This window comes from Oreochromis niloticus, linkage group LG6, assembly GCF_001858045.2.
Source record: "Oreochromis niloticus isolate F11D_XX linkage group LG6, O_niloticus_UMD_NMBU, whole genome shotgun sequence".
In the NCBI taxonomy this organism is placed as follows: domain Eukaryota; kingdom Metazoa; phylum Chordata; class Actinopteri; order Cichliformes; family Cichlidae; genus Oreochromis; species Oreochromis niloticus.
In genome coordinates this window covers 1,216,297-1,242,575 of record NC_031971.2, presented here as the reverse complement: position 1 = coordinate 1,242,575, position 26,279 = coordinate 1,216,297, and the positions used below count along the sequence as shown (strand labels likewise).

At 39.6% G+C, this 26,279-nt stretch overlaps 1 protein-coding gene across 4 annotated transcripts; it reads left to right on the top strand.

The window, feature by feature from the left end:
• The first annotated feature begins 315 nt into the window (after window positions 1-315).
• LOC100710460 (ral GTPase-activating protein subunit beta) lies at window positions 316-23,639 on the top strand. 4 transcript variants are annotated; one of them, XM_019360429.2, is made up of 33 exons: window positions 316-525; window positions 1,465-1,641; window positions 2,249-2,451; window positions 2,965-3,131; window positions 3,235-3,409; window positions 4,047-4,178; window positions 4,253-4,398; window positions 4,625-4,675; window positions 9,430-9,474; window positions 11,201-11,248; window positions 11,734-11,840; window positions 11,964-12,129; window positions 12,263-12,392; window positions 12,478-12,645; window positions 13,030-13,144; window positions 13,237-13,369; window positions 13,509-13,570; window positions 13,650-13,740; window positions 13,831-13,952; window positions 14,158-14,340; window positions 14,461-14,609; window positions 18,103-18,272; window positions 19,066-19,169; window positions 19,386-19,541; window positions 19,818-20,003; window positions 20,384-20,542; window positions 20,744-20,861; window positions 20,944-21,060; window positions 21,603-21,682; window positions 21,787-21,865; window positions 22,182-22,236; window positions 22,321-22,460; window positions 22,535-23,639. In XM_019360429.2, exons 2-33 carry the CDS (start codon window positions 1,486-1,488, stop codon window positions 22,705-22,707), a joined length of 4,086 nt encoding a protein of 1,361 aa, XP_019215974.1. In that variant the 5' UTR covers window positions 316-525; window positions 1,465-1,485; the 3' UTR covers window positions 22,708-23,639. The 4 variants fall into 4 exon arrangements, with proteins under 4 accessions (XP_019215974.1, XP_005469833.1, XP_019215975.1 ...); XM_005469776.4 differs by having other exon boundaries at window positions 317-525; window positions 11,734-11,885; XM_019360430.2 differs by lacking the exon at window positions 4,625-4,675 and having other exon boundaries at window positions 317-525; window positions 11,734-11,885.
• Window positions 23,640-26,279: the final 2,640 nt, after the last annotated feature.

Below are 26,279 nucleotides of genomic sequence, written 5' to 3'. Positions count from 1 at the left end.
AGTCACTTGAATGAGTGATGAAATGTTTCTCCCACTGAAAACGTCCAGATGAACAGAATCAACTTTTTGGAATTTCCTTACCTAGATGCATGAAGATGTACTTAGGGAACATTTTGAGCAACCAACTACTGCTGAGAGTAGCATCTGAATGAATAGCAGTAGATAATTACTGGTTTGGACTCTAACACATGGAGCTTTTCAGTAAAACAAACAGGGTGACACCAACCTATTGGGACAGTCCTACATGTTGATACTAAATCCATCTGTTTAATGTAAACTACAAACTGTCTCTGCACACCGCGCTTTGCTGCAGTCTGGCAATAACAGTTCAAGAGGTGCACCTCTAGTTAAACTGGTTCTGACTGAAATGTCACATTTCCTAACTGACCCTGAAGGCAGCAGCAGAAGGTGACTTCAAGCTTAAAGTTTTGCCTTAGAGTAACTGATTTGATTTCACTGTTGGTGTCAGCAGGTGGTAGCGCAGAATTTCACTTGCAACCCATTCAGCTGGACTCACCTGTGCAGGTATGATACTTCAGTTTCATGTGGAATCCGCTGTTAGAAATGTTGAATGGTCTTGCAATCAGTATTTCATTTCTCTGGGAGTATATTTACTGCAGTACTATTTCAATACAAGCTGAACTTATTTATGTTACTTTTATTTAAACACCCTGATTTTAGTGACCAAATGTCTTCCAACAGCACATCTTATTCTTCAGTTTACTTTGTGTCCTTCACCTTCTTTTATTATCTGCTTTTCTCTCTCCATCTAGCCACTGTCTATTCTTCTTAAGAGAAGGACTGTATATATGGACACTGTGGAGAGAAATTTGTAGATTAGATGAACTCAAAATAACAAACAACCACTTTATCCTGTATCAGTTGAATTTATAGATTGCATAACAAATTGTATTGTATTGTATGACATTAATCTCAGTAATGCATTTGAGTAATTGTACGTTATAATAGTTTAGATAATTTTACAGTAGTATCTGTGAGCTGAGTACTTTCAGGCTCACATGTTAGAGATTCATGTTGCAATTCAGTTATCAGTGTAAATCTGTTAAACTGACAATAAGGCATCAATTTTACTGTGAAATATTTTCCAACTTCATGTGAACTTCAAAAAGACTGCAGAATAAAGATGTACACAAAATGCAAAAACGGAAGATTACAACTGCTGATATCTGTTTACCTGTTCTCACATCTGACAGTTTTAATGTAGCTGCAGTTACACTTTAACTGCCATGCTGTTAAGCAGGCTGTTAAGCAGTTCACACGATAAGAATCTCTGCGTGTGTATGTGTGAGCTGAAAGTGACTTCATGTTGCTACTGATTAAATGCTGAGGTTAATGTGTCAGAAACAATGATTTGGTTTCATGTCTGAGACACAGTAATATCAGAATAAACCCTCACTGTACAGTAGAACATGTTAATGTATGACATTTCTGTCTGTTATGCAGTTGAGCTCTGAATTTCCAACCATGGACCGATCACTGTGTGGTGGGCGGGGTCAAGTGAGCGTGCTCAGCTGTTTCCCGCCTTCTGTAGGCAGAGATATTGCTGTTGCTGTGGTGAAACCCCTGGGAGCTGGCCTTGGAAACCCTGGCACCCGTAGCTTGCTCTGCACAGACAAACAGGTGAGTGTGACCTCTAACTAAAGCCAAACACACAGTGGGGGTGGACAACACAGCAGGAAGTGAAGAATGACTTGAAGCCCAGACCAGTTTACTGCAAAGCAAGTTGGATACTGTCAGACACAGTTACCACGAATGTAGAGGGGCCGTGTAAAATATTAATAAACAGAGAATGTAGCATTTTACAAATCATTAAAACCTAGCTACAAAGGCCTCCTCCTATTTTTTTGTTTAATAATTCACCAAATATTTTCAATGGATGACAGGTCTGGACTTCTTTTTCTGTTTGGCATGGAGCTTTCCTTGAAAAATAAGTCATCTGTATGTCAGCATATGTAACTCCCAAACCTCTGTACAGCTCTCTTAGCTTTACTGGAGTGCTCATGAAGTGACTGTTATTGTGATTTGACCCACATAAATAAAACTGAATTGAACAAGTTTATTTACTTGTGCAGGTAACACAAACGACATCATAAAAACACAAAAGAAACATCTGAATCTGAAATCCATCACTGAGGACAGAAACATAATAATAATGATAATAATAATAATAATAATTATAATAATAATAATAATAATAATAATAATAATATGAAATCTGAATATGCAGGTAAAGTGGACAATGGAGGTCTTGTGTTATGGCCTCACTCTCCCACTAGAAGGAGATACCGTCAAACTCTGCGTGGACATCTACACTGATTGGCTAATGGCCCTGGTTTCTCCAAGAGACTCCACTCCTCCACCAATCAGCAGAGACCCCAACCTGTATGTCCAGAAGATCCTCCGACACCTGTTCAATCTGTTCTTGCCCAGGTAGACAATCTTTCCTAGACCTGATTTCAGGACCCTGATTTTCTGATCCCATACAAGGATCCACTAAGGAACCATTCACCTTTAAGGACCTTGGTAGTTTTGAATACCTGATGTTTTTAGTCACAACTCAGCCCTTCTTTGAGTCCAGTTAAGCCATATATTATATTCATGTTGTTATAACAACATGTTATACGTGTTAACAGTTAATAATACTTATAAGTATTGTTAACTGTTAACACATATAACATGTTGTTAAGATGTTGTCTGATGAATATCAGTCAGGTCAGATTGAAATAGTTGATGTTTCTGCTACCTTATGTTGCACAAAGCTGTTCTATTGAGTGACACCTACCAGACTGAAACCAGTTGAGACAGTGATTACTAAAGATAAAATTCTTCTATCTATATTAATCATATCCAACCACTGGCCATTAGTTTGGTGTCATGCAGATCAATGCGGTTGTACTTGCTACTGTTTTTTCTGAACTCTTCTCTTCTTGACTCTCCTCTCAGGTCAGACCAGGTAAATCTGGTCTACCTGTCTCTCTATCAGCAGGTTCTGTGTGCTGTCCAAGTACTGGCTAGAGAGAGTACCATGATGAGTAGAGACACCTGGGAGACTCTGTTGCACTTCTTGCTTCGCATCAACCATGCCATGCTGTCTCCAGCAACTGCTGCAGGTGATAGTGATCCTAACCCCCTGCATCTTTACTTCTCTCTCCTGTCCATTTCTCCTGTCTGTCTCTCACCTGTCTTTCTTCACCTGTTCTTCTGTTTCTGTAGGTGGTGTATCAGACCTGTTGATGGCGGTGCTTCTTGAAGTGTGGCTGCTGTCTTGCTCTCGGTGTTTTCCATCTCGTTCACTATGGCAGACATGCAGACAGATGTTGAGCAGCTGGAGACATCAGCCTGCAGTTGTGGAACAGTGGTGCAGAGTTGTTGCAGCCTTAACTTCCAGGTTCAAAGAGAAACATCACAAACTGTGTGACTGAGTTCTGTCCAGCAGCAGCCACAAAATACTCATGGGGAGATGTTTTTATTGTTGTTGTTGGGGAACTATATTGTTTTTCTGTTGGATTATTGGTGCTATGTTGTTACAGCATTCTGTTACATTATGAGGTTGGACGGACAGACAGACAGACAGACAGAACTTTATAAATCCGCACTTTATTAATCGAGTAGGTTCCTCCAAGAAATTCAGTTTCCTCAAGGAAGAGAATATGAATATAAGCATAAATATAGTATATACATACATATATAAATACAGAATATATAAATAAGCAATGAAATATACTCATTAATGAGATGTAGCAGCCAAATGTCTGTTGCACAGTATTTTGACTGTTGTCAGTCTATTGCACTGTGATTAGTTCTTATTTAGTGTTTAGCCTGTGCAAACACTACAGCTTAGTTGTCCGTGCCTTCCTTTGTCCTCCTGTTTCCCATCCTCCTCCTCTCCAGCAAGGAGTTAAACAGTTTTTGATGGCGTGTGGGACAAAGGAGTCTGTTCGTCCTAGACTTGGGGAGAAGCAACCTGTCACTGAGCAGACTCCTCTGGTTATTTGTCCATAATTGCATTGTTGTAATGTGCTCAGGTTGCTGCAGCTGACTTTTGGGCCATCCTTCCCTCACTTTAAAGTCCCAGAAGAAGATGCTGCCCTGATCCCTGAGGACATGGATGATAAGCGAATCCCTCAGACCTGGTTCAGATTCCTCCACTTATTTAGGTAGCAAATGCTTCAGAAACATGGTCAGATGTTTTTAACTTGGCATGTGACATGTCTCTTTCATTGACCTCCAGTAATCCGGTGGAGCTTAGTCGCACAGCAGCTGTTGTTCCATCTCAAGTTTCACAGGGGGAGGTGTTAAGAAGAGGTGACAGTCAGCTACCAAACATCTTCTTTAAAGCCATGAGTGGACTCAGGATCCTTGTCGACGCCTTCCTGGGTACACTGACCTTTACTTTACACATTAACCTCTTTGTATAGGCATCTGTCTGGTGGCACTATCTGGTGCCAAGTTTTTACATTAACTGATTTCTTTTTTTATTAATCACAAAATAGAGATAAATTCTATTTTGAATTTATATTCAAATACCAAAACAAAATTATAGTTGTGACTTAACCATGATAACCAAACATTGATGAATTTATTGTAAGTTGTTTTTTTATAGGTGTGACTATGGAAAATAAAGAAACAATAGAACAACTCCTGCCAAACACTGGTATACACACAATACACTGAACTGATACAAACCCATCACATACTATGGGCAGAAATCTGTGCCATCAGAAACTGAATTTGAATAAGTTAAATTTGAATCTGAATTGTAACTTGAATGAAAGCTTTTGAAAACTGAATTTGAATTAGTCTAATTTGAAATTGAATTTATGGTTTGAAAATGAATTGATTTGCTTTGAAACTGCATTTTATCCTTTAAAAATTCAGCTCTCGAATAATTTCAGATTCACTTCTCACCATTCAGTTTCAGTTCTACAATTCAATTTCAGTTCCAAAATTCAGTTTTTTGGGACTTACATCCGGTTCCGGTTCAAGCGCAGATTAATAGAACTACAGACTGATAGCGTTACTGACGGAATCTACAGCGTCTTGAGCTGAATTAAGACTTCAGAAGTCATTCGTCACGTCGAATGACCAGCGGATAAACTCTCAGGTTGGTAATAAATGTATTACATGTATAAGAACAAGCGTCATGTTAACAATTGATAGCCGTACAGTAACCTTTATGCTTATTGTAGCTGCTAGCTAAAAACGCTAATTTAGCGTAGTTTGCCCTGAATTCAGCTTTGACAAACAAATATGATCGACTGTTTCTAGTAGAATTCCAAAGTTGTCATCTTGTACCCTGTCAGAGCCCTGTATGCTTGCAGAGACCCCTACAGTAAGGAAACATGCAAAACGGTGTCCAAACCTTTGTATTTGAGCTTTATTTATGTCTTACACAGCATCCCAACTCTTTAGCTAACTTAATAACTTTAGCTAAAGTGAATAGTTCGTCTAATTCATTAGTGCAGCTTTACTGGATCACCTCTGTTTGAAGTAATATAATATGATATACAACTATCACTGAAACAGCGAACTTTGTAAATAAACAACACTTCTCATTCTCTAAACGTTTGGCCACAGCTGTAAATTACACTATCAGTGCTTTTTCACTCTTGACAATAATTACATTTCTAAATTCTCTTTGTGCATTTACAGGTAAACAATAGCTAATATTTTATCTAAATGACTGCTTTGTCTTTGAAAAGGTGAAGAGCCTGAGGCCAGTGACACTCCAGTTCTACTCTAAGTACATCCTTACGGTGGCTCACAGGACAAGGCGACATTCCTGTCCTGCCAGAAGAGAAGAGAAACTTCAGAGTCTTCATGAAGTTCAACCACACCTGTCATATGGAATATGACAGGGGTCTCAAACTCCATTCCTCAAAGGCCGGTGTCATGCAACTTTTCCATGCCCTCGAGGACTGGAGTTTGAGACCCCTGCTGTATGGTGTTCATGCAGTTTTCTACCCCACAGTTACAGCATGTCTGACTGCCTGTTCAGCATATGCAAAAATATGAGTTTAAGCATGTGATGACAAAGGCCTTCCATTATGGTGTTTGTCATCACATGTCACAGACATCTGGATGATCATTTGGAATAAACAAAAAACTTGTTACTTCATCTTTTATCTTTATTATTATTATTGTTCTTATTTTACATTTTTCAAGTTAGGCATTGGGTTTATTTGTAGTAGTCCTTTCCAGCTTCTCTCCCTCTTCCATATTACTGTGTCAGCTTGTCAGCATCTATTTGGGGTTGGGAGTGGAACAGGAAGTAAGGAACAGAAAGTGCCATTTAAACCAGGAGAGGTTCTTATATTTCAGAAGAAGGGATTAATTCAAAAGAAATGACCTCAATGCCATATTTTATTTAGGAACCCTAGAGAGCACTTTGCAAAATAACACATTCTTATAATTTCACCCTCAGATGAGCCAGGCTACGACTGTCAGGGAAGGTGATGTAGGTACAGAGCATGTGAGAGTGGTTAAGTTAATGTCTCTTGTCTAGATGAAGGCACAGGAGGGATCAATGGCACGGCGTAGAGATTCAGTATCTTCAGTCTTCAGTGGACACTCCATTTCTGGCACAAAACACCTGTAAAAGATGGTCAATTTAGGAGGTGACCCGACAACTTCAGCCTGTCAAACATAGCAATGGAGCAGTATGTTTAAAAAAAAAAAAATCTAATTAAGCATGCACTCAGTACCCTAAGAATTATTATGGTAGTTAAACACAGTGATAGTTGTATATCATATTATATTACTTCAAACAGAGGTGATCCAGTAAAGCTGCACTAATGAATTAGACGAACTATTCACTTTAGCTAAAGTTATTAAGTTAGCTAAAGAGTTGGGATGCTGTGTAAGACATAAATAAAGCTCAAATACAAAGGTTTGGACACCGTTTTGCATGTTTCCTTACTGTAGGGGTCTCTGCAAGCATACAGGGCTCTGACAGGGTACAAGATGACAACTTTGGAATTCTACTAGAAACAGTCGATCATATTTGTTTGTCAAAGCTGAATTCAGGGCAAACTACGCTAAATTAGCGTTTTTAGCTAGCAGCTACAATAAGCATAAAGGTTACTGTACGGCTATCAATTGTTAACATGACGCTTGTTCTTATACATGTAATACATTTATTACCAACCTGAGAGTTTATCCGCTGGTCATTCGACGTGACGAATGACTTCTGAAGTCTTAATTCAGCTCAAGACGCTGTAGATTCCGTCAGTAACGCTATCAGTCTGTAGTTCTATTAATCTGCGCTTGAACCGGAACCGGATGTAAGTCCCAAAAAACTGAATTTTGGAACTGAAATTGAATTGTAGAACTGAAACTGAATGGTGAGAAGTGAATCTGAAATTATTCGAGAGCTGAATTTTTAAAGGATAAAATGCAGTTTCAAAGCAAATCAATTCATTTTCAAACCATAAATTCAATTTCAAATTAGACTAATTCAAATTCAGTTTTCAAAAGCTTTCATTCAAGTTACAATTCAGATTCAATCCGAGTAATTCAAATTCAAATTTAACTTATTCAAATTCAGTTTCTGATGGCACAGATTTCTGCCCATACATACCCACACACACCCATGCATTCTACTTTACATGCATGACACATTACAAATTCAGTAAATATTTGTGCAATCTCTGATTTTGTACTACTACCAAATCAAACAATCAAGATATGATTGAAGTACAGCTTTAATTTAAGGAGTTTTGCATGAACTCTGCATGAATTGCAGCCATTTTATAAACAACTCACCATCTTCATAGGGTCAAAAGATGTTTGGGTAATTTGATCCCCATCTGAACAGTTTTGCAGCATTTTGCAGAATCAGTGCACAGAGTATAGCTCTAGACTTCAGAGTTCATTCTGCTACTCGTATCACCTGTCACATTATCATAAACACTAGTGATTTTATTTTGTCAGTCTGACATGGGCCTCCTTCACCTGTATTAATTAGGTTCCAGTAAAAACATACCAAATACAACTTAAATATTTGAAGTGACCTCTAGATCTTTTATCTTAATTTTTCATGCAATAACAAGGGAACAGGCCTTGAAACTGCTTATGAAACTGTTTTTCAGTCCACATTAGAGACTCTGAAAATTGGGGCATGTTGGTAAAAATGGCAATAAAGTCAATAAAATATTTCTATTAAACCCCTTGAATTAAAGATGAAAGTCTGCACTTTAATCACACCTCGATAGGGATGGTTATTGATAAGATTTTCACGATTCCGATTCCATTTTCGATTCTTTATCAATTCTCTTATCGATTCTTTTTAAAAAAGGAGAACACTAAGGTCGATTAGCTTAGAACTTTGTTTTATATCTTCTGTTTGAACAAGATAGAAATTTAGGAGTAACATGGCCTTACAAACCCAACAGTGAGATCTTAAGAGATCCACAGCCTATGGCTCTTCAATGGGGTGTCACAGGGTCCCCAGGAAAAAAAAATTGTAAATGTAAAATAATAAAATAAATATTCTTCTGTAGCAATAACAAAGTATAACATAAATTATTCTGTAGCAATTACACAAGAATATCCAGTAATGTCACTAGCTACAATTAAACACATTCACTTACCGAAAATCGGGGGCATCTGCTGTGGCAAATGGGTGCAAGCCTTTGACCACAAACTTAGTCACTGCTCGGTGACATTCGTCTATCCTGGCCTGAAAGGAGACGCTACCGGTAGACTGCAGCGAGAACTGCCAGCATCTGAGCCAGCCAGACTCTGTCTCTCTCATCATGGTCACCTAAATGCAGCGCACAGTAATGGCAGGTTTTGTAATAAGGCAGATCGCGCTAACATAATATCCACTGTTAGTTGATTATTTACCTGCCGCATTAACGGGAGAGGACGTGCAAACGTTACCGCTGCTGCTGGGTTGAGATTCACGAGTCCGGAGCGGAATTAAAAACACGACATTCATTTAAGTGCTTTGTGAGCAAATGCTTTTGCATATTCGTAGTGTTTCCTCCCTTAAATGAAATATCTACTTTGCAAGTATTGCAAGTTGCCCCGTTGTCATCTGTTCTCGTAAAGTATAACCAAACTTTTGAGCGTTTGAGCCGCTTAGGCAGCCTGCCAGGTAAATGACGCTCCGCAACGTGGTGACGTCATTCGGGGCGACTGGGATCGATAAGGGAATCGTTTGCAAAAATGGCAAACAATTCCAAGGAATTGAAACAGTGGGAACCGGTTCTCAACAAGAACCGGGTTTCGATACCCATCCCTACACCTCGATTGTTTAACTTAAACTCCACTGTAGGGATGAAGAGTGCCGAAATTAAATACAGTCATTCAGCTTTAATGCACAGCCCTTAACAAAAATATTATATCACTTTTAGGAAGCATTTTTATTCATAGTTTACTGGTTTTGTTTCTGTGTTTCTTCAGAAATGACAACAAGACTGCACTTCAGAGACCGGCTGCCTTCTTTTGGTAACCCAAACTGATCAGATTAAACCAATCAATTAACTAATTAAATTAGACCTAGAGTCATTTGAGAGAACCAAACAAGATTAGCAACGATTATCAAGGTAACTTTAGGTTTATCAGTGAGTTTTCAGTGTTGTTCAGTGGTGATTCGCCTCTTACTGGGATACATTGTCATGGTAACCTATGCTGCATAGCTGACATGCTCCAAGCTTGTTATGTTCAACATATGAAATCATATGTTGAACATAACTACTACATACTATTCCCAGCATTTGCTGATCCAGGTGGCCTACCACTTCATAGCTGATCTGCTGTTGTTCTCAATGTCTTCCATTGTGTTATAATACCACTAACAGTGTATTGAATAGCAAGGACATTTCACAACTGAACATGTTGCACAGGTGACATATTCCAGCGTTCTATCATAGTAGAACGCTGGAATTCACTGAGCTCATGAGAGAGACCTATTCTTTCACAAATGTTTGTAGAAGAAGTCTAAATACCTAGATCTTCTATACATCTGTGGCCATTGAAGTAATATGAACACCTAAATTCAATTATTTTTATTTGGACGAGTGAGTGAATACAAATGTAGTGTTTAATCTCTGCTTATTTCACTGTTCACTGTTCTATAATACTTAATATAGTGATATCAAACGTGTCCTTGTTTTTATAGTTTTGTTAGGGTCACTACTCAAGAAAAGTAGCACTACTGGTTACATTACTTGTGTGTTATTTCATAAAATGGACATAATTACCAGTTAACAATATAACAAATACATCTCACATGCAAATACAAATCCCTATCCTAATGAGGACTCACATAGGATCTGTCTTTCAGTATTTACGTATGAACACAAAGTCAACAACACAAAGCATTGTTAAAAATCAACCCAAATAAATTTTAAAGTGATCCCCAGAGTGATTCTACCATAGAAATATGAACAGAGGGAAACAGAGGCTGCAAGCCCGATGGCTCATCATTGCCTTTGTTATCTGTCAGGGTCTGACTGATGGGTTGGGATTAGCATACACTCAGCTTTATCATTGCCCTGGGTTATTTGTGTTAGCATGCTGTCTTTGCAGATGCTTACAGAGTGGAAATTCTGTTAGAACTATAATGTGTAACTTTGATTGCTCTTTTGTCTTTTGTGTAATAGTAAAGTCCATATCTCCACTGTAGACCGCTCCTTGTTCTACACACAAACTGAAATCAGCTGATTGTAGCACAGGTGCCCATGAATGACAAAGCATGTATGTTTGATGTTTTTATTTTCTTTCCGTGAGCTGGTCATGGAGATAAATGAAGAACCTTTTGTAATGCAAGTAACAAGATAATTATAATTGTCTTGATATTGTAATTGATAATTGTAATTACTGAATTAGGGCAGTAACATGTTACATTACTGTGTTACTTAAAAATGCAATGTGAGTACAGTAATGTATTACTTTGTAACGCATCATACCCAACACTGGTTGTCAGTAGACCTGTCCATGCTTAGTTTAGCTTAAGTTAGTTTAACACCTTGAAGTACAACCTGATCCAAACCTTTATTAGATCGACAATGTAGAAATATTCTAGAGATTTTATCATTATTATTATTATTATTACTTTTATTTTTATTCTTTTATTGTTTATTTTGTATGTTTTTGTTAGGCCAAATTGGCACCTTTGCTTTGGTTTAACAATTTCAGCTTGGTAATACTTTTTCTCCTTGTTTCCTCCGAGGTATTTCTGTGACCAAAAGCCCGTTCAGAGACCGTCTGCCCTCCTATGGTAAGCCCCACAGATACCCATTGACTTCAGTTCAGTTCAGTTTCACTGTAGAGTGACAAATCAGGGTGATGGTTTGCATTTAGAAAATAAGTTGGTGGGGTGGGGGATTTGCTCCAATTATTGGGTTCTTAGCATCCTCAGCCTTCTGGAGAAAGTTTATTCACAAGATAATGGCAGGATGAATAGATATTACTTGGAAAACAAGCTAAAAAGGTTGTGGCCATCAGGCTTCCTGAAATATTACATATATTACATATAGACATATTCTTTTGTCTCCTCAACAGTGCTGCCACTTGATGGGCTGCTATTGTCTTCCTTAAAGTCTTTGTCAAATTGAATTAGGCCTGAACTGAACTTTCCAAATCCCCACTTACAACTCTGATACACCAATGAGAGAAGATAAAAGGCACTTGCACACTTTTTTTTCTTTTTGTAAATATATCAGCAAAATGGTGCTCAGGTGCCCCTATTCCTTTTTTTCTCAGGTATCTCCCGGCCTCGTTCTGGCAGTGCACCACCCACACCAGTGAATGTACTGAGCGTGCCCAGCTCCCCCTCCTCAACCAGTTCCTCCCCTCCATACAACAGACAAGTGACAGCAGCAAATTTTTCTAAGACAACCAATAAGACTCCCACGGTACCACAGTACTTGTTTTTCATTTGTCATGTAGCATTTCTTGGTCTCTTTAAGTTATTGCTTCTTCTCTTGTTTCAGAGTCCATCATCCTACTGGAAATCTTTCTCCCAGCTTTCTTCCTTCTCCTCCCCTTTTTGTTCCTCTCTCAGACCCTCTCCCTCACCCCTCAGGTGTAATGTGGACTCCCTTCTACATCTGTTTGGTTGCTGGCTGTTTGATGCTGCACTAATCAGCAGAGACTCTGGTCTGTCTCTGCAGTATTGTTTTTGCAAAACACATACTACACGTACACATAGTAGGCACGGTACAATAGTTATTGTATTCCTTGTGTACTCTTACTGTGCTTCCTTATCTTACTTACTGAACTGTTTCTTCAGCTGGGCAGGGTGATGTTGCTGTGATGTCAAATGGATGGGCAGCAGGTCGAGCTGAGGCTTGCGGGACACTTTGCAGGATCTTCAGCTGTAGGAAGACAGCAGAGGACATTCTGTCTGTCTACCTGTCCAGGTACCTGTCTGTTCACCTGTTCAGAGCTATTCATCCGTGTTTGAGGAGTGTAATGATTATGGTTCTCCTTCTGTTATTCTGCAAGGTTCTACCTGGTTTTGATACAGGGTCTTCAAGCGTCAGAGAAGGCCAGTTCCCCTGTTCTGGCCTCCATTCTGCTGAACTCCACCTCTCTGTTCTGCTGTGACCTAAGAGGAGTCAACATACTGCTACCTCCCTTTATCTCAGCTCTGGAAAATGTGCTGCTTGACAGGTGCAAGTACTGCAAATACTGTAATTGTTCAATGAGAAAAATTATATTTTATTAAAAAGTAGCAGAATAAAGCTGACATTAGTCATGTTAGACATTAACTCAGTGAGAAACAGAATGAAAAGGAGGAAGAATGGGTTGTAAAGCGTCTTTCAGCCCAAAACAACTTAAAAATTAGAATTGTTCATTGGTAAACTTCATCTATGGAATTTGGCAAGTTGATTGGAGGCTGAGTCATGAGTCTGCCCTGGTAGATCAGAAAGTAACACCTCATAGATGCTATAATCTACCAGGATTTCAGGCTGTTGGATTTTGTCGCTCACCTGAATCTCAACCATAGTAAATATTACTAAAATCAAGGCTTCTCTCATACTCTCTCTCACTCAGAGAGCTGCTGAAGTTTAAGAATTTTGTCACTCCGGTGGATTTAAGGCGAGCCTCCATCCTAGTCCTGCTTTCCCTGCTGCCCATCCCTATGCACTTTGGATCAATCCAGTTAGAGGTAACTTATCATGCACTTGCTTAAAAACGTACCCATGCCTGTGCAGAGCTGAGCCAGATCACTGTAGCAGTAGTGTTCACTTTGCTGCTTAGGAGTTACTGGATAGGAAGTTAAGTGCTGATGCTGCAACAGGTACGCTCCTGTCACTGAAGCCACGCCTTATCAGTGTCCTGATTGGAGCTCTGCAGACAGAGGCGGACACCTGTAACATACAGCTCCTCCTGGGTCAGTTACTGATTGTTTTCCAATTATTGGTCCTGGGGTTAGTTTTTGAGCCCGTGGTCAGTTAACAGAAGTTCATGTGTGAGTGTTTGATATGAAAGATTTTTCCATTGTAATCACTTCTGATCTGGTGTTTGTATAGCGGCCATGTTGAATCTGGTTCAGGATTCAGCTGTGTTAGAGCCTGCAGGACGAACTCAGCAAGTGAGTGTACTGATATCTAGACATTTGCCTTCATTTTATGAGACACAAACTGTTATTTTTTCTGTGCTTTTGCTTTTAGGAAACTGAGCCCCTGCTTACTGGGACCAGTAAACTCAAACAGGCTTTGGGGGCAAGTCAGACCAGTGCGAACCGATGGACCAGAGGATCGAGTAATTACAAATCGATTCATTTTAATTTGTTTTATATGATCAGTCCCTCATATCTGAAGAATCTAACTGCAGCTATGTGCGTCCAATCAGATGCAGCGGCAGTTTTGTGGGTTCAATTTCTACGTTTGCTCACTCAGCGTCTGACTTCTCAGTGGAGGAATGATTCAGCAGTTTGTCTGTCTGCCCTGGAAGTACTGGGAGGATTGGCCAAGGTGGAGACACACACACACACACACACACCCACACACACACACTCAGCGAGATCAAGAAAACCTTAAATTTAAATCAATGTTATTTATACGGAACCAAATTATTACAGGCATCCTTTAAATGCGAAGCTCTTGAGGTCTCAAAATTATACAGGGAAACTCAGTATTGGCAGTCTTCCACTATGACCCTGTATCTATCCCCCTGCAGGTGGAGGTGCGAGTGGAGGAGTCAGAGAGGATGCGAGTAGTCAGTTCGGTCTGCACCTACATTGTTTTTCAGTGCAGTCGTCCTCCTCCTCTTCACTCCAGAGATCTGCACTCCATCATTGTTGCTGCCTTCCAATGTCTCAATGTCTGGTTAACACAACATCCCACACTGCTTGGCCATAAGGTAACTGACCAGACCAACTGATCACTATGTATCAAAGAGATATCTAACTGCCAGATGACTGAGCACCAGGTGAACATCCATGCGCTTTATTCAGTGTGTGTTTTATTTGTCTTTATTCAGGAGTGTTTGTTGGAGGTCCTGGAGATTGTGGAACTTGGGATTTCAGGCATGAAGTCTAGACAGGAACAAAAAGTGAGATGTAAAGAGGAGAAAGACCAAAACCCAGCCTCTCTGAGGGTGAAGGAGGCAGCTGAGGCCACACTTAGCTGGTGAGCATCACAGTAACAATAACATTAAGATTGTAGAGATTATAGAAACCAATCATTTTGCATATAAGATCTGACTTCGTTTATGTCATGCATTTTGGTTGCTTCTTAACAAGTAACAGAAACAAAAACAGAATTTTGACATGAATCGCTTCAAGGATTTATGTAAGTGCCATTCTGTCATTTCAAAAATCTGTTAATGTTCATCAAAGATTTAGGTGACTGTCAGCCCCAAAAACAGTTATTGTTTAAACATTTCATTGTAGAAAGCTTTCTGATCCCAGCTATGTTCTCAGTCTGAGTGAATCTCCTTTTATTGCTCTTCACACACATGACACAGATGCAATGAAGACAAATGAGTGAAATAATGTTTATGAAGCTGGCAACAATGCATTATTTTACTACAAGTTCAATCATATCCAATTCAATTCAGTTTTATTTATAGAGCGCCAAATCACAACAACACTCTTAATATTAATACTGTAAGGTAAAGACCCTTAATTGGTGTATTTGTCCTACCCTACTATCTCTATCTCTATGTGTATATCTATATGTGTCATAAATTAGCTGTGTGGAGCAGGCAGGATTGGACCCAAATGCAGACTCATTAGGCAAGACTTAACATAGGAACACAGCTTTATTGCTGGAATGTCAAAGAAATACAAAACTAACCTAAACTGGGAATACTGAAATCTAAGCACACACAGAAACACACAGCCAGGAATGAGGAAGATCGCAAAAACGGACAGAGGGAAACAGAGGGCTTAAATACAGAAGGAATCATGAGGTAACGAGAAACAGGAGGGAAACACAGTGGGAGCTAATCAGACAGGACGAGGCAGAGGAAGCAAACTGAACATAAAACACGAGGTACCTTTAAAGTAAGACAGGAAATGACCCAGAACCATGACAAATATGTGTGTAACAAACCTGCATGTATGCATATTGCCCTGGATAAAGGAGAGGCATAAAAAATGCAACAATGTGGCATTTTCATTCTGCAACTCAGCATGCCGGTAGCCTGATCCATGCTTGGTTGTGCCATGGTATTAGGGTTAGTATTAGGGGGTTAGGGGTAGGGGGTAGGGTGCTGTCTTGCAAGACTATGAAATTAGCTAATTAATCCTTTTTTTTTAAATCGTTTGTACAAATTGTTTTAGTATTTGTAAAAAAAAAAATTGGTTTTTTTTTTGTTTGTTTGGGTTTTTTGGGTTTTTTTGTTTGTTTTTTTACAGAACTCGCGTTCTATTTTTTTATTGCAACGTGGGACTTTACAGTACTGCTTCTTTTTTTGTTTGTTTTTTGTATTTCAAATCGGCCATGCTAAGAGATTGAATTGTTACATTTGTCCAAAATTTTTGGCTTTTAACCTTTTAATGTTTTGGGATATTCATGTTAAAACATTGACTCAGATCTCAAAGTGCCCCAAAAATAGCCAAAAACTAGGTGAATCGGCCTTTTTAAAAGTAAAAAATATCAAGAAAAGTATTTTAATATGTGAAGCTAAAATTTCACAGAAATCAAAACGTTCCACCTCTGACTTGGTTGAGCAGAAAATGTTCTAAAAATTTGAGGTGATTTGATTTGAGATAGAGTGACCCAGAAAGAAAGAGCATTGTCATCTTTACAGCCTTTTAGTCATCAGTTTTTAGTCAAATTAACGTTACTGCAAACTATCGAAAGAAAAGCCCTGTTTAGCTATAGTGAAATATTTCAAAACCACTGTACTTTGCTGTTGGTTTCCTCTACTTCCTTTGTGCACCAGTGGTCTATACATTCAATTAAATATTATTTATATGGCGCCAAATCAGAACAACAGTTGCCTCAAGGTGCTTTACATTGTAAGGTCAAGACCCTACCCACAGAGTCCTGACCTTAACACAACAGAAGACCTTTTGGATGAATTAGAGGAGCGACTGCAAGCCAGGCCTTCTTGTCAAATATCAGTGTTTTACCTCACAAATGTGCATCTGGAAAAATGGTCAAAAATTCCCATAAACACACTCCTAAACCTTGTGGAAAACTTCCCAGAAGAAGTAAAGGGTGGGCCGACATCATACTAAACTCTATGGGTTAAGAATGACGTCTCAGTCAGGTTCATATGCATGTGAAGGCAGTAGTGTTGTGCCGGTCGCGAACGAAACGGCTCTTTGAGCCGGATCTTTGAAGTGAACGACGGGAGCCGGTTCCTTACTGGGAGCCGTGTTTCTTTTTTTCCCTCTCTCACTTTTTTTCGCTTCACGCCGCACGTGAGCCTTGTGTTTGCACTGAGCAGAGGGGGGAGGGGCGGTAGTTACACTTGCAGTAGCACAGGAACAGAGCAGGAGGGAGAGAAAGAGAGCCAGGGGCAACAACAAGCGACAACATCATCACATTAGAAAGGTATAGTAAAGAAAATAAGTGACACTATGAAAAGAAGCAAAATCTGGAGCCATTTCAATTTTATTGACAGTACATAGGCAGAATGTAGAGTCTGCAAGAAAAGGATATCATATAGAGCCGGCTCCACAAACAACCTGCACAGGCCCCTGAGAACTGTCCACCCATCAGTGCAAGATAAAACGCAGTCAGTTGAGTGTGATATTAATGAAGGTGCAAGTGTATCTACTGCAATTGTTGCTGCTGTTGCTGCATCAACAGCATCTTGCAGTATACCACCACAACCACCTAAACCAACCCAGAGGTCTATTAGACAGTTTTTGCAGACGTCTGTGACCACAGCAAGAGAACTCAATTTATAAAGACCTGGTAAAAATGATTGCACTTGATTTCCAACTATTTTCAGTTGTGGATGTTAAAGGATTCAGAAAGTTTATTAATGCACTGAATCCTATGTATGCAATTCCAAGCAGGAAAACATTCTCCCAAAAAATCATCCCAGGCCTAAATGACAGAGAACGTGCATCTTCTTTTTTGTTTTGCATATTAATTTATATTTTATTGTGTTATGGTTTGCAGTGTTTTGTGTTGTTTCACTTAAAATTTGCTTAAAAGGAAAAAGCTGAAAATTTAAATAGTTAAAGTAGAATTGTAAAGGGTTGTTTTTTGTATTTTATAATTTATTTTTTAAATTTTATGTGGAGTGAATAAATAAAAGCATATTTATATAATAAACATATATAAATAAAAAAAACAACACTTTTTTACATTAGTGGTTATTATTAATTAGTAATTCATTTTGTGCATAATTTTCTATTGTTGTTGATAGTAAATTAATTAAAGCAACAATACAACCTGAAGAGCTGGTTGGGAGCCGAAAGAGCCGGTTCTCTAAGAAGAGCCGGAATTCCTATCACTAGAAGGCAGATGAGCAAATACTTTTGGCAACATAGTGTACATTACCTCTTTTGCTAGCAACTGCTGACCTGCTCCATGGTAAACATACAGGTGAACTGAATGGATGAACTTTAGATTGGTTTGTTACCACCAAACATCCTATCCATCTATCAGACTGGGGCATGCCTAGTTTTAAGGATGTGGTCTGTATTTGTCTCAGTGTTATGCAGGTTTCAGAGGCATTCCCTTTCGTCAGTGGTTTCCTCAATGAGGATGTTCTGCTTCGCTCTTCCTGTCAGAGTGACAGCAGTCTTGAGAAGTTCAGATATTTTGTGCTGGAAAGCTCCATGATCCTAGCCTTTTGGGAGCAAACACTGAGACGTGAACAGGGTAAGTCCTGATACAACTAATTCTGAAAATGATCAAAAGGAATCTGGGAATATAAGCAAAATTTTTTTCTATTTACGTTACTAAGGAAAACTGTACAGGATATTAGGAAATAAATATATTGCACAGCAACAATAGCAGCAGAAAAACAGTGTACATTCATCATTCCAGACATGAAATTGAACTCCACTAATGATACAGTCATGGAACAGAGAGCGATGGAGATCCTGTTACCTACTCTCACTGACTGCAGTCTGTTGATGAGGAAGTCCAGCAGGAAGATGTTTTGAATGCTGAGCTGACAAACAACATTCTGGGAGTACCTGTCTCAAAATGTTGTTGCAGCCTGCTGCCTTCTTTATTTTCACTCTCCTCAGGTTTTTAAAGCCATCAGCCACAGTGAGATTTACTGCTTTGTCATCAAGGTGAAGACTGGCTTTTGCAGGGGTGTTGCCATCCTTTCCAAGTTCATTAAGAATGTGTTGTTGTCACACAGCCTTATAATCTGTTACTGCCTGAATCCCCTTTCACATGTGCCTGGTATTACTAGAGTCACGGTAGAAACTTTTAATCTTTCCAGCATCCACAGGCTTATCACATCACATACTCACACTGATCCTGGCACAACAGGAACACAGGCAGTACTCCACATATACTGTGTTGCACATATTGTAATATTTAATAGATATTTTAGTTTTCAGCTTCTACCGTACCACATAAAACTAATCTTTGGGAGGTTCAAAGCTGCCCATTGATAGTTTTGATTGTGTTTTTGCTTTTTCAATGGTGAGTGCAGCACAGTATCCATCGCTCATCATGGTGATCAGGGGACCGTCAGGACGCCACACTTGGAGTCTAGAGCTTTGTCCAAAGCCCCACGAGGGACAAGCTGACACACAGGTGGCCACTTCCAAGCTGATGCCGTATGATTCAGTAAATGTTGTGCATTCCTTCACAGGACTTTATCATAGATTACAATAGATTTACAATAGATTATATAAAAGATGTACACAGCCACTTAGATGTCTTGTGTTTGTGAAGTCGTATTTTGTAGTACTTTTTTTTTCAGGATAGGTCAGTCATTTCTTCTCACTCATATCTGATGATTGTTTTCAGGAACCCCTGATACCAGAACAGCACAGCATGGCCCAGGAAGATGCCAGAATACAAACTGTTATCAAACAGCAGCTGCTTCCTGAAAGCTTTGATACAGTTCCATCAGTTAAGGCAGATCATAGTATTCCAACTCTGCATGAGACCATTACTGAGGAGGTAAGAACCAAGCCGGATGAAACCCAGTATATCAGTATATGCTCCTTCTTTAAACTGAATTATCAGTTATAGATGATGACAGTCTTTTTTTTTTTTCAATGTTTATGACCCAGGCTGCTCCTCAGTAATTAATTTTTTCTCTCCTTGAAACTTGGTATGGTGTAGTTAAGCCAATTACTGAAATTATCTCCTGAGTATGTTGAACTGGTCAGGTGTTACAGGTGTGTGACAGTTGTAAATACAGTGTAAATCCAGGTGTAACCTTTTACTGACCAGGTGCAGCAGCAGCTAGAACATTTGCAAACAGCTTTAAAGAGACAGCAGCAAATTGAGGCTCGACCACAAGCGAGCAGTCGTTCGGCTGTCACGATGACCTGTAGACCTCCTCCACCTGTCACCCATTTCCAGGCGGCAAGACTGTTCCTGTCCCACTTGGGCCTGCTGACATCTGAGAGTGTAAAGGTAAAGAGGTGCTCATAGGCGGTTGCCTGGTTGTGGGGTCTTCACTGCCTTAATGTGGGCCTTTACCTTACAATATAAAGCATGTTGAGGCAACTGTTGTTGCAATTTGGCACTATATAAATAAAATGTAATTTAAGTAAATTACTTTTAAGCCTCTGACAATATAATACCATGTATAAAAATGGCTGTAATTGCTAAACAGTTGATGTAATACTTAAAGCTGAAAGTCTGCACTTCAATACCATCTTAATTGTTTGATTTAAAATCAAAAGTGGTGGTATACAGAGGCAAAACTGGCAAAATCTTGTCACTGTCCAAAAACTTATGTACCTGATTGTATTTACAAGTGTGAATGTGCTTATCTGTGTCTCTCTCTGTAGGATCCAGGTATCAGTGGTGTTCCAGCTCCGCTTGTGGCGCTCGACTCATCTCTTCCAGGTTTCTTTGACAGTCTGAGAAATTTGGACCAGCTGCCATCAAGAATCTCCGATTCCACCTTTATCATATACATGGGAGCAGGACAGAGGACAGAGGCTGAGGCAACCTCCTTAGGGCTTTAAATGAGCAGCTGACTGTGTTCAACATTTGTTTCAATTAAAGATATTTCATATTTCGTTTTAGATTGGTTAAGGTTGTTTTCTTCTCTTTCAGTTTCATTTTGTGTGGAAAATGACACACTTTCAGATCTAGTTACAATTATTTGCAAATTATTGTTATTTTTAATATCTGTTTGTGTATAGATCCTGAAGAATGTGGAGTCAGCCTGCAATGTCCATTCACACTTCCTCGACTTCTTGTCATCTCTTGGTTGGCCGGTGGAGGTGGGACAGGTGGGCAGGGTCAGCACTAACAGATCTGGTATGTGTTCTGATTGGGCCATTCACAGCACACTCTTAAGGCTTGTCTTGCTGATGCAGATTGGTTATTTTCCTTCTACCAGAATTTTCTGCTGTGCTGGGTGACAGCGGAGGGAGTGTGTTTGACGGGAAGAGGTTCATCCTGATGTTCACAGACAGTCTGACAGAGCTCACCTTCATTGTTCCATCACTGTTACACAGTCAGTGTCTGATGGTAACACATAATGTGCATTAGTGAAACAGTTAATCCAAGCTTCTGACCTAGATGGTTTGTGTGGTATGTGACTTGAGGAAAGCAAAGCATGTTAGTATTTGAGATGCAAGTTTCATGTTTTCATTTTGGTTTGGTTTTTTTTGGTTTTGTATTCAAATCAACACTCCTGTAATTACTCAGGTAATAATGAAACCAAATTAAGCAAAGCTGTTAAAAATAAGATGGTTCAAAGAACATGAAACTGACACATGACTAAACCTGATTTAGTTGGGAACAAGAAAGAGCTTCACCTATGACTTACTTAATCTTCAAATCTATGAGTGTCAATAAAACAGAAAATCATTCATAAGTGAAACTTTTGAATGAATATGAATATTAAAAATTGAATATTTCTGCTAAAACATAATAGTGTGAAATCTAACATTTACTATGATTTTAAGAATACATGTCACCATATAAGGTTGTGAGTAATTTATAAATTTTGTAGGAAAACATTTTATTTGACCCATTTTGTTTTCTTGGAACTAGATGGCTCGTCAAAGAGTTCAGAGATGTTGTTCCCACCTGCTGAGTCACCACTCAACCTACCATGTCACTCTAAATCCAATGTATGGACTTTCAAAATAAAAGACTTTTCTCCTTGTTCCTCTCATTTGTATCTCTCTTACCTACTCGTTTCTTACTTGTCTCTTGGTCTCTCATGTCTGTACAGAGTTATCCAGCAATGATGCCATGTAACAGCTCTGAATGCAACTTGATGATAGTCTGGGTCGAACAGTTCGAGGACATTGGTAACTATGATTCATTTTTCTGAAAGCAGAAGTTCATGCTTGCTCTGTGCAAATTTAAAGTCCATGGTGAAATTACAGATGGCACAGACAAAGAGACTACCAGTGAGAGATGTCTTATAGAGTGATCAACACACTTAGGCTAGCTCAAAGACAAAGTGTTATACTACTCACACAGTTCACTACATGTTTAAACACAGGAACACAAGCTCTGGAATCTTCATGGCCTGGCCTGTGGCAGATTAACTATTAATGTAGGTGATCTTGATCTAATCTGTCTATGCCGTGAATGGAGGGAAAATGTGTTTTTGTGTTTCAGAGAATTTCCCTGTGTCTGGTCTCCTGTCACATACCAGGTCACAAACAGAGATGAGGTAAAACTCTCATTCATTCTCATGCTTTAAGACTATGAAAAATCTTAAAATGTGCTAACACACTTTTGTCCATCAATCTGTTAGTATATCCACAATCCAGCTGATTTACATACATCCTCTGAAAACTGGACTCTACCGAATCCATGTCAGTGAAAACACCACCAGCAAGTTCGGTTTGGTAGTCCCATTGGTCAGCGGGAGTGTGGTCAGCAAGAGGTCACTGGGTATGTGTCTCTTTGTCTTCATGTCTGCATCTGTCACTGCTTTTTTTCTTGTCTGACTGTCTCCCTGTCTCCAGGTTTTTTGGTTAGGGAGATGGTGATAAACTGGTGCCATCGAAGATTGTTAGAAAGTGACTCTACTCCACCGCCTCACATTAGAAGAAAGCACATCATCAATGACATCACTCTTCGCTACCGCAGCTGCCACTCTGAACCTGCCTTTTACTCTTCCCTTTTCCATGAACCCTAATCTCCAATCTGCTAACACTACAATTGCATGTGTGTGTGTGTGTGTGTGTGTGTGCGCGTGCATGTGCGCCTTTGCAATGGGAGTCAAAGGTTCGTTTCCCGATTCCAGTAAGGGTCCTAGGATTAGACCCCCATGCTAACCAAGCCTACCTCAGACATGAGCAAGAGACATAAATATGAAGCCATACCGGCTCGGACGTTGCCTGAATTAACAAGGTCTGTGATAGCTGTTGAGGAACCAGGACACCCTGTTGAGAAGTGGGCTACTGGATCAAGACGGCATCGGTGGGCAACAGATAAAAATAGGGTGCTGCTGGAATGCTACTATGCAAGTAACCTCGGTGGAATGGGTTACATGCATAGTAAACGGGGCACTAGGTGCAGTGAACCCCAAGCTAGGCAAGTGGCTCCAGCAGATCCCAGGAACAACACCCGAGATCTCTGTCCAGAAGAGTGCAGTCCTAGGAACACCTAAGACACTGCACAGGACCCTCAAGCTCCCAGGCCTCTGGTTGAGAACGCCAGCTTGAAAGATAGACCGCCCACAGGGGCGGGAGGGGAATTATATATGTGTGTGTGTGAGAGAGAGACATTGTGTGAGAGGGTTAAGTTAGCCAATCAGACAAAAAAGGTTCTGTTTCTGCCTCCAGCTAAAGACTAGACTAAAAATAGAAATTACAGATACTGTATACAGATATTGTATGTTTTTTTGTTTTAAAAAGGAAAGCAAAAACCTGTGTACCTTAAGAGTCTTATGTTCATCCCATCAACCACCTAATTGTTCCTCTGTTGAATTACATTGCCCATTTTATTAACAGCAAAATACCTTTACAATGGAAACTACAGAACATATGCAATGACACATCTATGGTTTTTTTTTGGGGGGGGGGTAAATATAACTGATTAAACTCATTAACTGATGCAATCATCTGATCACTGGATTTTTTTTTTGTCAATTGCTGATCCATGACCAGTAGGTAAGCAGTAAGCCAGCTGAGAGATGTAATTTCTCCAGTGTGTCCTGGGTCTACCCCAGGGCCTCCTCCAAGTAAGATATGCTTTGTTTGTTTATGTTTGTTTATTTGTTTATGAGAAGTACAGGGTACCAGTGGTGCCCTGTGCTTTTCACAGATGAGAGCCTGCTCGCCATGTCACAGAAGATCAAAGGGTCTGGAGAAGTCATGGACAATGTTATTCAGTTTAGGGGGACATATTTATGGAGGGTTCCTCCTGTTACACATCAATGCCTGCGGCAAGAGTATGCAGGGAGTTTCTGGATAATGAAGGAATTAATACCTGACCTACAGCCAACAAAACACCTCTGGGATATTATGTTTCAGTCCACCTAGCGCTGTGAACTTGCACCTCAGACTGTCCAGCTTTTCAACCCAGCAGTAGGACCATTATTTGCTCCTTTGTGCAAGGAAGAATAGGAGGAGTACTACCAGACCCCGACAAAATGACCTCCAACAGTCATGCATGTTTCTGACCAAACATGCTCCATGAGGGTTGCCTGAGATGAACTAGTGGAGCCTGTGCTTACAGCACAGCATTTCCCTGATAACATCAGAACTGGGAGGTCTGCCACTGGTGGTTTTCTTCACAGGTGATGGTGCCACAAAGTCTCCAGACTCAATTATTCTAGATCTAAGGGATGAGAGGGTAACGTATAACTTCGCAAAAAAATAAATAAATAAATAACAGGATTGAAAGGAGTCCGAATTCAGCGTTAACATAAACAGATAACGGTGGTTTTTGTAACAGTATCAGCTAATTATAACTAGAACAAAACAATCTTCAACCTGAAGATAAAATCCTTTCTGAGAGGAAAGAAAAAATATAAAGGAGAATAACAGTAACAAGAAAAAGCTAATCCTACTGGCACCAAATTCGGTGCATGTCTGTCGTTACACAACACACACAAAAGTCACAACAACAAACAACTCTGTTTGTCCCCATCTTCTTCTTGTTTATACACCGTGACCCTGATTACGAGTGGAAACACCTGCTGTCAGAGGGAGAAGGACAGACAGACAAGTAGACACACACACAGCCCTACAGCTGTAACAAGCTTGTAAAATCATATATAGCAGTAAGAACTTAAAGTAATAATTTCTGTATGACATCATTATGGAGGATTTTTGGCCCACTCTTTACAACTTTGCTTCTGTTCATTGAGGTTTGCTGGCACTCATCTATGAAAAGCTGTAGGTCTTGTCTGTCCACAGAACATTTTTGCTGTTGGTTCAGATGCAGTTTCACAAACCTAAGCTGTGCTTCCATGTTCTTATTAGAAAGAAGAGGCTTTCTCATTCCATCTGGGATCTCCCTCCTGCTGAGGTGGAGACACAGTTTTTGTCAAGATGGGTGGCTTCAGGTCTTCAGTACTCTTGGGGGCTGCACATGGCCCAGATCTACTACCTCAATATCTGTCTGCATCTGGCTCCTAGTGGGCCTTAGTGCAGCTTATTGCCTTCATTATCAAGTACATTTTGTGACAAGGACACATACATACACATTATCTCTCTCACTCACTCACACACACGCACGCACGCGGACACACACACACGCACACACACAAAACACAAGGAGAGTGCTGATTTGCACATTTGTGTATTACACTTTCCTGTTTGGATTCTATCCTTTTATTATATTTTCTTCTTTTTTCCTCCCCTGTTCCTTTTTCCTTCTTTTTTCCTATTTTTCTTCCCTCCTGCCTGTCAGCTTAGACAATACCATATTATACATATAGTGTAATAACAGAAATAACAGTAATATCATTGAATAACTAAAAAGACGAAAGTAACACATGAACCAGAGGAGCCTATAGATAACTTATAGAGCTTATCTTGGAAAAACAAGTGTGTTTGGCACAACATCACATTCAGATGGCAGACAAGACAGGCTAAAAAACAAAAAAAGACAACTTTGATTGTTTTGGTACCCACTAAACACTACTCACTAGATTAAAATATGTCATAAATATAAAAAAATATATATAGTTTGTAGGACAAATTTAGTGTCAGCATGTATAATGTGTACTCAGTTTTTTTTTCATTCCTTTCATACTTCTGATCTGATTTGTCTCTACTACAAAAACTAACTAAACCAGTCCAAGAAAATACTCGGCTATGAGGTCACTGAAATTTGACATATGAGTTACAGTACTCACTGTTCTTTCTGTGGTCATGGCAGATAAATAAATGGTCTCCTGTTAAATGGACTCTCCTTTGGTGCAAATTTCTCCTCTGAGGCAAACACATGCCAATTTCTTTGTGCTTGTTACTTGTGCATGTTAAGAGAGGGTGTGAATAAAGTAAGGCAGTAAGACAAAGCAATGATTGTTATGCCTGAGCATCTCTGAGTATATTAGCTATGCTCGGTAGACAACCAGAGCCAGGAGGCACAGCGCAGTGCTCCCTCTCTCACAGAGAGAGGGGATGAAATTGAAAGTTTGGACGACCTGGAGCTTAAACACTTGAATCAGACACCAGCAACAGATCACAGGATAAAGGGAAGTACAGGGAAAAACTAAGAACGCTCAAGAAAAGGTGGTTGAAGGCGAGTGATAAG

What these genes read in the sequence shown, in the direction of transcription:
- LOC100710460 (XM_005469776.4), top strand. Translation starts at nt 1,486, where the DNA reads ATGGACCGATCACTGTGTGGTGGGCGGGGTCAAGTGAGCGTGCTCAGC. An exon ending in AGATTCCTCCACTTATTTAG is followed by an intron (nt 4,179 to 4,252) that starts GTAGCAAATGCT and finishes ATTGACCTCCAG; the next exon opens with TAATCCGGTGGAGCTTAGTC. An exon ending in TGACATCTGAGAGTGTAAAG is followed by an intron (nt 20,004 to 20,383) that starts GTAAAGAGGTGC and finishes CTCTCTCTGTAG; the next exon opens with GATCCAGGTATCAGTGGTGT.